Here is a 14,531-nt window from a genome sequence, read left to right on the forward strand (position 1 = left end):
TGCACCCGCAAAAAACATCCTGGGGAGAACACTGCTTGTAGATCAAAAATCTGTTGCTACTTAACCTACAGTAACACTGAAATGTTAAAGGTAATGTGCAGCGGCTCTATGATATCTTGTATTTGTCTTGGTGTGTCATCTATTTGATTGACATGTATACTGCATCTACATAAGCCAAGATAAGATTAGTGCTTAATATATAGTTGGATTTCCCTGCAAAATAGATATTGAGATTTATATATGCCTCTATGAATAGATCACCAGCGGTGATCGCTGCACCGCAATTTTTCCCACCCGGTGGGGACGGCACCCGCTATGTTGTTTTAGTGAAAATGGACAGGACGCCGCGCCCTGCTAAAACAACCTAGTGGGGAATGCTACATATAGTCATTTTTTACTTGAGAAGCCTGTGTAAATTCTGATAACTTTTTTTGTCTACATAGTTCATAAACCGTCCCCAAAAAATTATATTTATGTAAATCTAGTCATTTTTGGCTTTAGGAGCCTGCACACTGCACCTGCCTAGTGTCAAGCATCTGGCTTTTCCTTTATTGCTCCTCACCCTAATGTCACATTGAGATATTGGTTTCTTTCTAGCTGTCTAAGCTATACAATTTTGAAAACACAATCCAAATTCATCCTTTACTTGAAACCTCAATTTGAAGGTTTTTTTTTTTAATGTATTGTTTATATTTTGCACTTTTTGTTCAGGTGTCTCCATGAGTGGAAACCTCACAATGGAAGACCAGTGTCTTGTTTACTGTTCTGTGACAACCACAAGAAGCAGGATCCAGAGTAAGCTTTTTATTTTTAATATGTTATTTATTGTATGCATTTGGAGTAGCAAAGCAGAATAAATAAAATGAATGCCAAGTTGACCTAAATGTGTTTGACACAAGATACCAGGAAAACAAGCAATCCTAAAAATAATTTCTACTGCAAAAATTTTAAATATGCCAGTTTTCTGGCCTTACAAAACTGGCTGTGGACAAGGAGCGCTAAACAGAAGATTTTACCCCGCCCCCTCCCACAAAAAAAAAAAAAAAATCTACTTTGTAGCACCTCAACTGGTCAACAGGCAAGTAAAAGTCCCTCAGCAGGGATATTTTCTGTAATGAAAGTTCCCAGAGCCGTAATTGCCCATAGCAGATTAGCATTGTGTCAACTCTACAGAATAAAGGTATTTAAATTTCAAAGTAGTCCACTGAGCAACTCAGTGGTATGTGAAATCCCACAATTTGTGGTATTGCATTGGTTGCGTAGTCGACAATTAATGTACATAGTTTAGATAGTTGATAGGAGTCACAAAACTAAAATTCATCTCTTATTAAGATAGCACAAACTAGCATTCTTTGTCGGGCATGAACCATTGATTACCTGTATGGCAACCTAGAGTGACACGATTTTAGTGTTCCCACTAGGGTGTTTTAGCAGGGCGCTGTGCCCTGTATAATTTTGAAGGGGCAAAATGCCCTTTTAACGACGCCCTGCTAAAACAGCCTGCCTTCTGCCTTCCCCACACACGTGCCGCAGTGTCCCATGGGTGGGATAAGTTGCTGTGCCTGTTTGCCACACGGTGAGTGCATGCCGTGCGCGGCATCTTTTCACCGCAAGGGGAGAGCTTGGGTGGAAGCCCAGCACTTCCGTAAGTGCTGGGCAGGCCCCCAAGTGTGACAACTTAAAGGCGTGTCATAAGGTCACACTCCTGACCCTTTTTTGGGAGCACGCGCAATTCCAGCATGCGCAGAGACTCCCTGCCCGTACCCTCATCGGTCTAGCAGGAACACTATGATTTGTATGTACAGATGTGTCCTCATACACCATTGCCAGCCTTAAGCCAAAAAGCCCCTCTCGGCACCCCAGGTCCTGTGAGACTCGCTGAGCTTATTATTTGGTCAAATGTGCATCCTATTCAAACTAATAAAACAACTTGATGCAACAAACTTCTTTGCTAGATGACACTGATCAATTTAATGTGTGACATTTGTATGCGAATCAGTCTGAATATGTATATGAAGTGCTACAATGCAGCGGCTGTGGCAAGTTCCGTTGTGGTTCATCGGCGACTTTGATTAAAACTAATTTCTGTCCCTTCCTCTCTAGTAGAGATTCAGTGATCGCGGTGCGCGACAAAATTTGTGGGTCCCAGGGACCCACCACTTTTAAAAAATGGGGTCCTACCGGACCCTTTCTGGGTCCCATCATAATTTATGCTTTAGAGCTCCCCCATATGCCTCAGACCTCCCCACATGCCACCACACATCTCCACATGCCCCTAAAATGCAGATCTGATACCCCCAACAGCATCAGATATCCCCACAAGCCCCTTAAATGCATGTTTTAATGCCTCCATGATCTTTCAGGTAATGACTTGTCTGTTCACAAAACCCATAGTGAATAAGTAGGCTTACCATATCTTCCCTTTAAACTGGGACACTCATGGATTACACAGGTTCTGTGGCTCATTAAAACCAGGTGAAATCTAGGCATGAAGTCAGCCAGTCACAGAACCTTTGTAATTAATTCACGTGTCCCGTTTTAAAGTGATATTATGGTTAGCCACTTTAGGTAATAGGCATAGTTATCAAAGGATAAATGCCCGGTCTTTACACATTATTTCGCACATTAATGCCCTTTACACATTATGCCACACAGCAAAGCCCAGCCTTTACACATTATGCCATGCAGTAATACCCCTTACAAAATTATGCCGCACGTTAATACCATTTACACATTATGCTGCACATGAATGCCCTTTAGTCCACCTGTGCAGTGCCCCCAGCAGCAGTCCCCGCTGTGCAGTGCCCCCAGCAGCAGTCCCCCTGTGCAGTGCCCCCAGCAGCAGTCCCCCTGTGCAGTGCCCCCAGCAGCAGTCCCCCTGTGCAGTGCCCTCAGCAGCAGTCCCCCTGTGCAGTGCCCCCAGCAGCAGTCCCCCTGTGCAGTGCCCCCAGCAGCAGTCCCCCTGTGCAGTGCCCCCAGCAGCAGTCCCCCTGTGCAGTGCCCCCAGCAGCAGTCCCCCTGTGCAGTGCCCCCAGCAGCAGTCCCCCTGTGCAGTGCCCCCAGCAGCAGTCCCCCTGTGCAGTGCCCCCAGCAGCAGTCCCCCTGTGCAGTGCCCCCAGCAGCAGTCCCCCTGTGCAGTGCCCCCAGCAGCAGTCCCCCTGTGCAGTGCCCCCAGCAGCAGTCCCCCTGTGCAGTGCCCCCAGCAGCAGTCCCCCTGTGCAGTGCCCCCAGCAGCAGTCCCCCTGTGCAGTGCCCCCAGCAGCAGTCCCCCTGTGCAGTGCCCCCAGCAGCAGTCCCCCTGTGCAGTGCCCCCAGCAGCAGTCCCCCTGTGCAGTGCCCCCAGCAGCAGTCCCCCTGTGCAGTGCCCCCAGCAGCAGTCCCCCTGTGCAGTGCCCCCAGCAGCAGTCCCCCTGTGCAGTGCCCCCAGCAGCAGTCCCCCTGTGCAGTGCCCCCAGCAGCAGTCCCCCTGTGCAGTGCCCCCAGCAGCAGTCCCCCTGTGCAGTGCCCCCAGCAGCAGTCCCCCTGTGCAGTGCCCCCAGCAGCAGTCCCCCTGTGCAGTGCCCCCAGCAGCAGTCCCCCTGTGCAGTGCCCCCAGCAGCAGTCCCCCTGTGCAGTGCCCCCAGCAGCAGTCCCCCTGTGCAGTGCCCCCAGCAGCAGTCCCCCTGTGCAGTGCCCCCAGCAGCAGTCCCCCTGTGCAGTGCCCCCAGCAGCAGTCCCCCTGTGCAGTGCCCCTAGCAGCAGTCCCCCTGTGCAGTGCCCCCAGCAGCAGTCCCCCTGTGCAGTGCCCCCAGCAGCAGTCCCCCTGTGCAGTGCCCCCAGCAGCAGTCCCCCTGTGCAGTGCCCCCAGCAGCAGTCCCCCTGTGCAGTGCCCCCCGTATGCCTGTCAGTCCCCCTGTGCAGTGCCCCCCGTATGCCTGTCAGTCCCCCTGTGCAGTGCCCCCCGTATGCCTGTCAGTCCCCCTGTGCAGTGCCCCCCGTATGCCTGTCAGTCCCCCTGTGCAGTGCCCCCCGTATGCCTGTCAGTCCCCCTGTGCAGTGCCCCCCGTATGCCTGTCAGTCCCCCTGTGCAGTGCCCCCCGTATGCCTGTCAGTCCCCCTGTGCAGTGCCCCCCGTATGCCTGTCAGTCCCCCTGTGCAGTGCCCCCCGTATGCCTGTCAGTCCCCCTGTGCAGTGCCCCCCGTATGCCTGTCAGTCCCCCTGTGCAGTGCCCCCCGTATGCCTGTCAGACCACCTGTGCAGTCCAATGAAGGAATCTGCCCCCTAATAGGTGTGAGTAACCTGGGCATTAGGCCCAGGCCACTAAAGGGCAAATATGTGGGCCCTCTAGTGACCTGGGCCTAATGCCCAAGTCACACACCTATTTGGGGGGCATATACCTTCAATTGGGCCTAATGCCCCCTATGTTGCCCGGACCTTGTGCCCGCCTATAGACCCACAGACCTATTGCGTGAATTTATCCCACGGGCCTAGTGCCCGACAACCCTGGTGGTCTAGGAAGGAGTAAAATACCGGTGGCCCAAGGCCGCCTACCGGTACGGTGGAAGAGACTGCGGGGGGGAGCTTCGTTAGCTCTTTTGCTTTCCTCCCCCGCAGTCCTCTTCGGTCCTCAGCTTCAGTCTTCTGCCGCTGGCCCGTCCTGGCTAGCGGCACCGCCTGTTCCTTCTTGATCACGTCGTCTTCTGGCCTCTTGCGCGGCTGCCGGAACTGTTGCCGCGCTGCTCTTCTCTTGTCTTTGGGAGGTCTTCAATCCTCCCCTCCGCTGATGGACTGAACGCTCCCGCTCAGCGACGTCTATTCAAGACACCGCGAGTGGGCGGGGCTATGACGCAGCGAGCCGCAATTGGCTCGTCGCGTCTGCCTCCTATTGGCTGCTGGACCGCGAGCCAAAAGCTCGCAGCCAGTGCCAAACAACCGCCGCCGCTACTTGGCTTCCAGGCAGCGAGCTCCGCTCAGCTCGCGCCCGGAACCAAGCTTCTCCCGCCGCCACTGGTGGAAGGGACCAGGCGGTCCCTTCACCATGTACCCGCCGCGGTGGCATACCCGGCGCTGGTAACAAACACTGTCCCAGCGCCGGGCACGGACGCTGTGCCGATGCTGGGATTAGACACTTGATCCCAGCATGGCTTTCCGCAGCAGCAGCCAATGAGAGTCTATCTGACTCTCATTGGCTGCTCTAACAGACAGCGCTATGACTGTCTCTGCAGGGGGACGCGCTGTGCTTTAAAAAAAAGTACAGCGCGTATTTGCGAACTCTGGAGATTGGGTGGTGGTTTGCTTTGTCTTCAGTGCGAATAAGACGGTACACCGCTCAACACGGCTCATTTGTGCCAGGTGTCTCGCCCCGTATGGTGCATTGAGGCTTGGTGTATGAGGACACATCAGTATGTGAACGATATCAGATCAAAAATAATTTGATATTTAATAAAGTGGTGAAAAAGGTTTCATCAAGGTATTCATTTCATAACTTAAACTTTTTTTTTAAATTGTGTGATGTTTACTTTTACAAGTTTCATTGTGTTAACAAATATTTGTGTTGTCAATCTAGGACTAGTTTTCGCTGTAGTAGAAACCATCCCAGGCTGCATGACAATTAAGGGAGGGAACTTGCTGCTATTTATTTTACGTTTTATCCAATATATTGAAATGTTCAGTGATTGCTGGGCATTGGGAAGCATTCTTTGTATGAGAACAAACTGCCCAAGACACCCACTGTAAGCTCTAACCAAACACCAGTCCAGCAACACTGATAATAAGATATGAAGAGTGCATTATTATTTTTAATAATATTATCTTGTTTTGCTCTTTAGTGTTCCTTTTTGGAGGTTCCTGATCACAGGGGCAGATCAGAACAGACAACTTAAAATGTGGTGCACCGTTTCCTGGACATGCCTACAAACAATCCGGTGAGACATGTTAATTGTCATCTATCCCATCATACAGATGTGTCCTTGCTTATCTAGCCTCAATACGCCATGCAGCGCGATATGCCTTACATGAGTGAGCCGTCAACTCTGCTAGTGTCAGGTGTCTCTTTATTGCCACAAATGTGTCTAATTCGCAATGCAAATAGGATGCACCAGGAGACAGTGCTGATTTATTTGAAATGTGACACTTGTTTATCTGTGTGCGACTGAGACTGTAAATGGAACTTGGCATGGATAAAAGCTGTGGCCGCTGCATTGTAGCACCTCGCGTACTGATTGAGACACTCAGTTGCAAGCAGATATGCAAGTGTCACATATCAAATTCATCAGCACATTCTTCTAGTGCATCCTAGTCATATCACATTGCAATTTAGGTCCGTATTCAATTAGACACAAAAATGTGAAATCAGCAAAAGTTCTGCCTATTGCAGCTTTTGGCCTGTTTGCGTCTTATCTCCAAATTCAATTCCGGGATCAATTCGTGTAAGCGGAAACTCAGTGCACAGTTGGCAAAGTGTCTCCACTAAATGGCAGGAGGAAAAAAGTGCAAAATCTATGTTTTGGGGTACAAATGTGGGGAATTGATGCAGAACCCCCCCCCCCCACCACCCAAAAAAAAAAAGACAAATCAGCAAAAAAAATATTTAAAAATACCTTAGAACACCCCAAAATAGTACTTTCATTTTGGGGGCGAGAAAGTAAAAAGTGGGGGGACAAACATAAAAACTAGCAAAATGGGCTTCTTGGGGGGGCTGCAAGGATGGGTCAGGTGTTTTTGGGATTGTAGGTGCATGCAGCAGGTGGATTTTTCGTGTTTTTTAAAAGTTCACTTTAGAGACACAAAAATATGCTAGCTCCTATTTTCAAGTACCCCAAATTTGACTGGACTGCTTATTTTCAACCAAAATACTGCTTTATACCATTCTTCACCACTTTTACAAAGACGCTAATGGCAAGCAATTTACACAACTTAAGTACCTACATTTTTTTTATACGGGCTAATAGTACACATCTGTATTGATTTCCTATGTTAGTGCATCTTTTTCTGGGGTACAGACTGATTTCCACCAATTCTTTCAGTACTTTTCGCCTGTTCCGCATTCGTCGCTTTCCATTTTCGCCTGTTTTGGAATTGAATTAGGCGAAAAGTGGAGATGTGCATAGAATGAATTTGCCTCTGAAACAGGCAAATGAGGCGGGAAGTCGGACAGGCGAAACCTGTCCGACTTTTCGCCTGTTATTGCATTCGGGCCTTAGACTAATTTTTGTCAAACAAGGGTTAAAAAAGATGCCCGGCGCTACCAGAGTCTCACAGTGACTGCAGCAAAGACGAGTGAGGAGACATCTGTGTATCTTTTCTGACATGGACAAAGGAAACCTTGCAACAGTATGTTTGCTATTTTAATTAGTGTATCTGGTCATGTGGTCGACATTCAGGATGTTGACATGGACATTAAGTCGACAACCATTATGTTAATACACAGAATCAGAATGTCATAATTTAAAATGTCAGCACCAGGATGTTGACATATCGTTGTTTTTTTTGTTTTTTTAGCAGTAAAGGTAAAGCCTTAAATATTTATATCATCCTATTCCGAGGGTGTGGTGTAACTAGTTGATGTTTAGAAACTGTCGACCTTCTGAATGTCCACTAGTTGTACCTTTAAATAGCACGGCACAAATATACAAGGCTTTACTTTTTAACTGCCAAAACAAATTTTTATATTTCTCTAATATCAGACTTTTTATTGTGCTTTTTTTCATTAAAACATGTCTGTGGACCTCAGTTTAATCGATTAAGACCACCTGCTTGTGATACTCTGAACACAGTATTCAACTTGAGCATTTTGCATTTATCTTAGAGGCGCTTCCGTATAAAAAAGGGAACCCCGTCATTCCATCACCTGTCCTAAGTGATGCTATTAGGATGTCCCTTTTGGATAGCAGACCAGGTAGAAGCAGATAAAACATTTATTGAAATGACTGAGCACAGCAGTTCCAGTTTACTTTAATGATATATCAACACTATAAAATATCAGGAAGCCCCAGCCACTTTTTTGGTTTATTATAGCTGCTCTTGAGGAACAGTACTGTATGATTATTTTTTTCTTTAAATACTGATTCACTATAGGCACTAGAGAGTTAATCTGATTGGCTCTGCCCCCTCCCCCCCACACACATACACTTAACCCCTCCCACTTTCCTGAAACCTCAGTTCTTTCCTAGTGCTCCTTAGTTAGCCTTATTTAATTTTTTTGATTTCGCCACAGCTTCTGTTTACAGGGCTCAGGCAGGCAGAGTGGGCCCCAGTAGATGGAAGGGCTTGTTTGAGGAGTTGTGGGCTATGGGGGAGGAGTGGGGGGGGGTGGATTGGGTGTGACTTACTGTATCAAAGGGATACTGTTTGTCATATACAGGCTGTTTATATAGCACTCTGTTATTGGGATCAGATTTTTCTTTTCATTTCAACTGCTGTGTTTTGTTTCTGAGAATACGCCTACACTTTTCCACTGTGATCTTGGACAGAATATATTCACAGGTGTTCCCGGAGGATACATGTGTTTAGATTTTTTTTTCAGCTGCTGTGTTTTTGTTTGCGATACATAAATATATAAAGAATGGGTTTCCTGCATATTGCCACTGTGAACTTAGGGCAGGTTATATGTACATATAGGTATATTTATTTATTTCGAATTCCACTTGGGTTACCTCAGTCTAAACAGGGCTCTGTCTCTGCACTGTCTTATTCTTGTTCTATAAAGCTGATGTAGAACCTTTGCTAACTCTTGGGAATGGATAACGCTAGCTGCAGGCACTAGGAGATAATCCAAGTCTCCTTATTGATTAGACAAAAAATATAGGTATGTGCCTGCACTTACCTTGATGGTTGTGTGATAGTGAGCTCTGGTGAACATGTGGTAGATGTAGGGTGACTGATATAACCCCCTATTTATTAGTACATTGCACACATGCTTAAAGAGTTAACTTAAATTCAGTATTTATTTAGATAAAATTATCTGGAGCCACAATGCTCCTCTCTAATATAATGGATACTGTTCCAGTAGAGAGAGAGAATATATATATATATGTGTGTGTGTATGTATATGTGTATATATATATATATATATATATATATATATATATATATATATATACACACACACAATATATATATTTATGTTGATAGATCAGAACCGGTCTTCTGTAATTAATCACCAGCCCAAGCTCATTAGTGTATTTCAGACCCTTGCATTACTGAGATCTCAGGAGACAGCATAACCACCAAGATTCTTTCTGGCTGTATTTGCATGATGTACAATAATATAAAGCAGCGTTCTCATATTAGCAACATATCAGAATTTTCACACATTATATCTCACTATAGGAGTCATTGTTATTTGTACATGTGGGAGTGTTAGGGGGGTAAGGATACACAGTCTTAGTCATAACACTATCTGCATGTTTATACATTCAAGGTTCTTCAGCTCATAGCTCAGCAGAAATCAGTCTTTGTGCAATATTACACATTTAAAGCTATGAATACTTAAAGCAACACACCATCTCGTGACAAGATGGAGTCTTATGTGGATAGCTTAATAACAGATTTATCTATATATATATATATATTAAGAAAGGGAGTTTATTGACTGTGGGCGACCAACCTGCTAGTAATGCATAGTGATATAAATAAATATATACAAAGTGCTAAGTGCAAACGTGCTTAAAAATCAACCTGAGCAAAGAATTAAAATCATAAAGTGCTTTGTGCTTCAAGCAGCCTAAACAAATGAAGTGCTTAGTGCAATATATTTGCTTTTAACAGCATAAACCAATACAGTGAAAAGAGAAGGCTAATAGCATAAAAATAAATTTAATAGAATTTGACAAAAATAAAATGTACACAATAAAAATAGACACTCTGGTTCCTAATCAGGAGTGACCACCAGAGGCAATAAATAAGCGATAAAAAATAAAATCAATTTCAGAGGTAAAAGAAGAGTTTTAGCTTATCTGAAAAAATGGATTTGAGAGGGTCTGGATGTAAGTCTCAAGGGCAAATAGTAAGGTCCCAACGCGTTTCGTCCGTTGACTTCTTCAGCATTCAGCATTTAGCATGGTACTAAAAATGGCGCCACACTCCCTCGTTGATATCAGTGATCCGGATTTTATATGTAAAATGTTCCTTTTACAATACACCTCCTGTTGTAGCAGTGGCAGCCTTCAACTCTCCAGTAGACCGTTGTTCATAAGGTCATAGGTAATTTATGGAAAACAAAAAGGTGAGAGAACAAGCGCCTTATGGTGTAGTAATTGATGGGAATTAATTATATAAATAGTAAGGTAATCAAATATGCGTACCCCAAATGTCGTAAGAGCAATCACGTAGTCAGTATCTTTTAAGTCTTCATTCAATAGACCCTTTGAACATGGGACTATTGAATGAAGACTTAAAAGATACTGATTACGTGATTGTTCTCACGACATTTGGGGTACGCATATTTGATTACCTTACTATTTATATAATTAATTCCCATCAATTACTACACCATAAGGCGCTTGTTCTATCACCTTTTTGTTTTATTTATATATATATATATATATATGTGTATGTGTGTGTATGTATGTATATATGTATGTGTATATATATATATATATATATATATATATATACACATACATACACACACATATACAATGCTGGCAAGTCTAAGCAGGGTTTAATCATGAAGACAGTAGGAGAAAATTATAGGAAATAACGTATAATTGTGAATACCTTAGCAGCAGCTATGCCGGCTTGTTTGCCTTCTGCTCCAGCCTCTTCGGGGACTCGGACTCCCTCCTTTCAGACCTATTGGGCCCCAGTCCTTTCCCAGGCCATCCACCACCAAATAATCGGCTAGGCCTAAGAAGCAGCCCTGGAGTACCATGCGTCCAGCTGCCAAGCCTGATGACAAGCCCTCCACTTGATGGGACGGGCCTCCTCCTGGGGGACCCCAGGGTGGGAGGCCGACTTCAGTTCGCCCAGCACTGGTGTCAGTGTCCTGGGTGAAGGAAGTGGTCTCTCTGGGGTATGTCCTCTCCTTCCACAGAAGGCCTCCCCATCAATTCTTTTGCACAGCTCGGACAAGGCTTTAGCTATTCAAGAATTGGTACAATCCATGCTGCAGGCAGCAGTCATTGTACCGGTCCCATTGTCCGAAAGGGGAACGGGTTAGTATTCCAGCCTTTTTCTAGTCCAGAAACAAAACTGTGCTTACTGTTCTATTGTCAATATCAGGAACTAATACCTCAGGGTGCCCAGGTTCAGGATGAAAACCCTACGCTCAGTTATACTGGCTATGGAACCTAGGGATTTTATGGTATCCCTGGATATTCAGGATGCATACCTGCATATTCCGATTGTTTCAGATCACCAATGTTTTCTCAGGTTTGCTGTGTCACAACAACATTTCCAGTTTCAGGTTGTGCCGTTTGGCCTTACAACTGCACCTCGGGTGTTTACAAAGGTCATGGGGGTAATGGCAGCCCACCTGCGGATGCAGGGGATCCACCTGTTACCATACCTGGACGACCTCTTGCTACTAGCAGGGTCCTCGGAGGTACTTCACCACCACCACTACCTGCAGCTAACGATATTTGTGCTCCAGGTACACGGGTGGTTGATAAATTGGAAAATGTCCTCACTGATTCCGCCCCAAAGGATGCTCCATCTGGGAGCCCTGTTGGATTCACTACAGCAAAGGATTTTTCTGACAGTAGAAAAGATCTCCACTTTGCAGATGCGTGTATGCAGGTGCCTTCACAATCGCAGTGTGTCAGTCCTTTCAGCAATACAGTTACTGGGATCCATGGTGTCGACATTTGACATGGTTGAGTATGCCCAGTTTCATTCCCGGGCTCTGCAACAATCAATCCTCTCCAAGAGGGACAGATTTCCCCATCATATACGGACTCAAATGATGGTGCTCTCTCTGGAGGTACGCCTATCTCTGACATGGCGACTACAGACAATCCACCTCACCAGGGGGCGTCCCGTTTGGATCTAGGACTAGGTCCTTCTGACGACGGATGCCAGTCTTTGGGGTTGGGGCGTAGTGACAGGTCCACACTCCTTTCAGGGAAGGTGGACCGTAGAGGAATCTGCGCTTCCAATCAACATATTGGAACTTCTTGCAGTCCTCAGGGTCCTACAACAAGCCAGGCTTCTGCTTCACGGAAAGCCTGTGCTAGTGCAGTCAGACAACGCCACGACTGTAGCTTACCTAAACCATCAAGGAGGAACTCTAAGTCAGGCGGCAATGACAGAGGTGTCACACATTCTGACATGTGCGGAAGGCTATCTACCAGCCATATCGGTGGTGTTCATTCCAGGTGTGCTGAATTGGGAAACTGACTTCCTCAGCCATCACGACGTGCATCCAGGGGAATGGTCTCTTCACCAAGAAGTGTTTCTTCTCCTAGTGGACAGGTGCGACCTTCCAGACGTGGACTTCATGGCCTCCTTATTAAATCAGAAGCTGCCTCAGTACGGGTTCAGGGCAAGAGATGCCAGTGCTCTCTTGGTGGACGCTCTGTCAGTCAAGTTGACTTTTCAGTGTGAGTACCAGTTTTCTCCAATCTCCCTTCTACCTCGAGTAATTCGGAAGTTCAAACAAGAGGGAGACACTGTCCTCCTGGTGGCCCCTGACGTCTGTGGTACTCAGATCTTCGGAATCTCTACATCGACCCTCCGTGGCTGTTGCTTCAACGTCCGTTCCCGTTGTCTCAGGGTCCTTGCCTCTAACCAGATCTGGGTCGTCTGTCTTTGACGGCGTGGCTCTTGAGACTTCTCTCTTAAGGTCAAAGGGTTTTTCCGGCTCTTTGGTTAAAACCATGCTCAGAGCAGGTAAACCTGCTTCTGCTCGAGTTTACCACAGGGTGTGGCATACCTATTTTGAATGGTGTCGTCCAAAAAGTTATCACCACCAGGTTTTTAGGATACCCAGAGTGTTGGCTTTCCTGCAAGCGGCTTAGACCTTGGTCTCCGTCTTGCTACACTGACGATCCATATCTCGGCCCTTTCAGTGCGCTTCCAGCGAAGGATTGCTCTTCTTCCTGATATCCGCACCTTTCTGCAGGAGATCCTTCGTATCCAGCCTCCCCTTTGTCCCTCCTGTAGCATCTTGGGATTTGGCTGTTGTCTTTAGGGTCCTCCCTTTGAACCACTGGGCTCAGTGGATCCCAATTGGCTTACTGCCAAGACTTTGTTTTTCTTCTTGCCATTGCTTCCGCCAGAAGAGTTTCTGATTTGGGGGCTCTCACCATTTCTCGTTGTTCACAGGGACAGGGAAGTGGTTCGAACTCGTCCTGGGTGCCTTCCTACGGTGGTCTCTAGTTTCCACATTAATGAAGAAATTATTGTGCCGGCCTTTAATTCTCCAGACCTCTCGGCAGGGGTGGCCTCATTAGATGTGGTACATGCCCTCAAGTTTATGTTTATCGTACCAGTTAACTTCAGAAATTGGACTCCTTGTCTGTTCTTTATGGTTTCCACAAGAGAGGATGACCAGCCAATAAACAAACTTTGGCTAGATGGCTTCAAAAGACTATCTCTGAGGCTTACATTCATGAGGGCCTTCCAGTCATGCCCTCTGTTACTGCTCATTCTACTCGGTCTGTGGGCTTTTCGTGGGCAGCTCGTAGTGGTGCCTCAGCTGTACAGCTTTGTAAGGCGGCCACGTGGTCTTCTATTGAGACCTTTTTTGAGGTATTACTCTTTTGATATCTTTGCCACACAGGATGCTTCCTTCGGGCGGCAGATTCTCCTTTCTGCACAGGAGCGTCCCTGCCACTGAGGATACTGCTTTGGGAATCCCCAAGGTCACCCTGTGGACCTTCTATGGATCCTCAAGTAAAACTTACCCTTGTTATCTCTTTTTCTACAAGGTCCACAGGGCACCCTCTTTGACGCACCTGTGCTTCAGTTGGGCTTTGCTTTGGTCTTCCGTTTTCAGTCTCCTTCTTTGTGAGAATGTGATTCTAGTGTGTTGCAGACTGTCTTCTCTCTTTCATCCTCCTCTGGTCTTTGGCTTGCTACGTAATTGAGGAGCCTCCGGCCTTTGGGCGGGGTATAGGGGGAGACCCGTTGCATCCTGGGAGAAGAATGTACTGCGTATGGTGCCCGGATGACTCTGCATCACCTATAGCCCCAAGATCACTCTATGGACCTCGTAGAAAAAGATATAACGAGGGTAAACTCTTACCATACCTCTACTTTTTTATGTTTCTACACTGAAATTTGGCATGCAGCACCGAGCGACAGTTTTGATTGTCCTTGCCAAATTTCAGGTCAGTACCTCCTATAGCTTCTGAGGTGTAGCTCCTTAAACACCATGCCAGCCTACTCCCCCCTCCTTCCCCCCAACCAACCCTGGAATTCTCTATGAGAAATAAAGCATTTTTCGATTCAGCCTTTATTAACACTTGCCTGGTATGGTTGTATCAGATACAAATATAACAAACTGGACTTTACCTGATACGACCAGTCAGAAATGCCCACTGGGCGGCTGCGGGAAGCTAATCTACCCGCAGCCGCCTATATCGGAGGGTCCCTCTACACTCGCAGC

At 46.5% G+C, this 14,531-nt stretch overlaps 1 protein-coding gene across 1 annotated transcript in view; it reads left to right on the forward strand.

Moving 5' to 3' along the window:
• EDC4 (enhancer of mRNA decapping 4) overlaps positions 1 to 14,531 on the forward strand; it is a 516,382-nt gene that overhangs the window by 169,888 nt on the left and 331,963 nt on the right. Inside the window, exons 9-10 of the mRNA XM_088470908.1 lie at positions 712 to 795; positions 5,809 to 5,904. Coding sequence (XP_088327034.1) covers positions 712 to 795; positions 5,809 to 5,904 — 180 coding nt within the window. The remainder of the gene's footprint in view (positions 1 to 711; positions 796 to 5,808; positions 5,905 to 14,531) is intronic.

Source organism: Taudactylus pleione, unplaced genomic scaffold (genome assembly GCF_031769625.1).
Source record: "Taudactylus pleione unplaced genomic scaffold, aTauple2 ptg000106l, whole genome shotgun sequence".
NCBI lineage: Eukaryota > Metazoa > Chordata > Amphibia > Anura > Myobatrachidae > Taudactylus > Taudactylus pleione.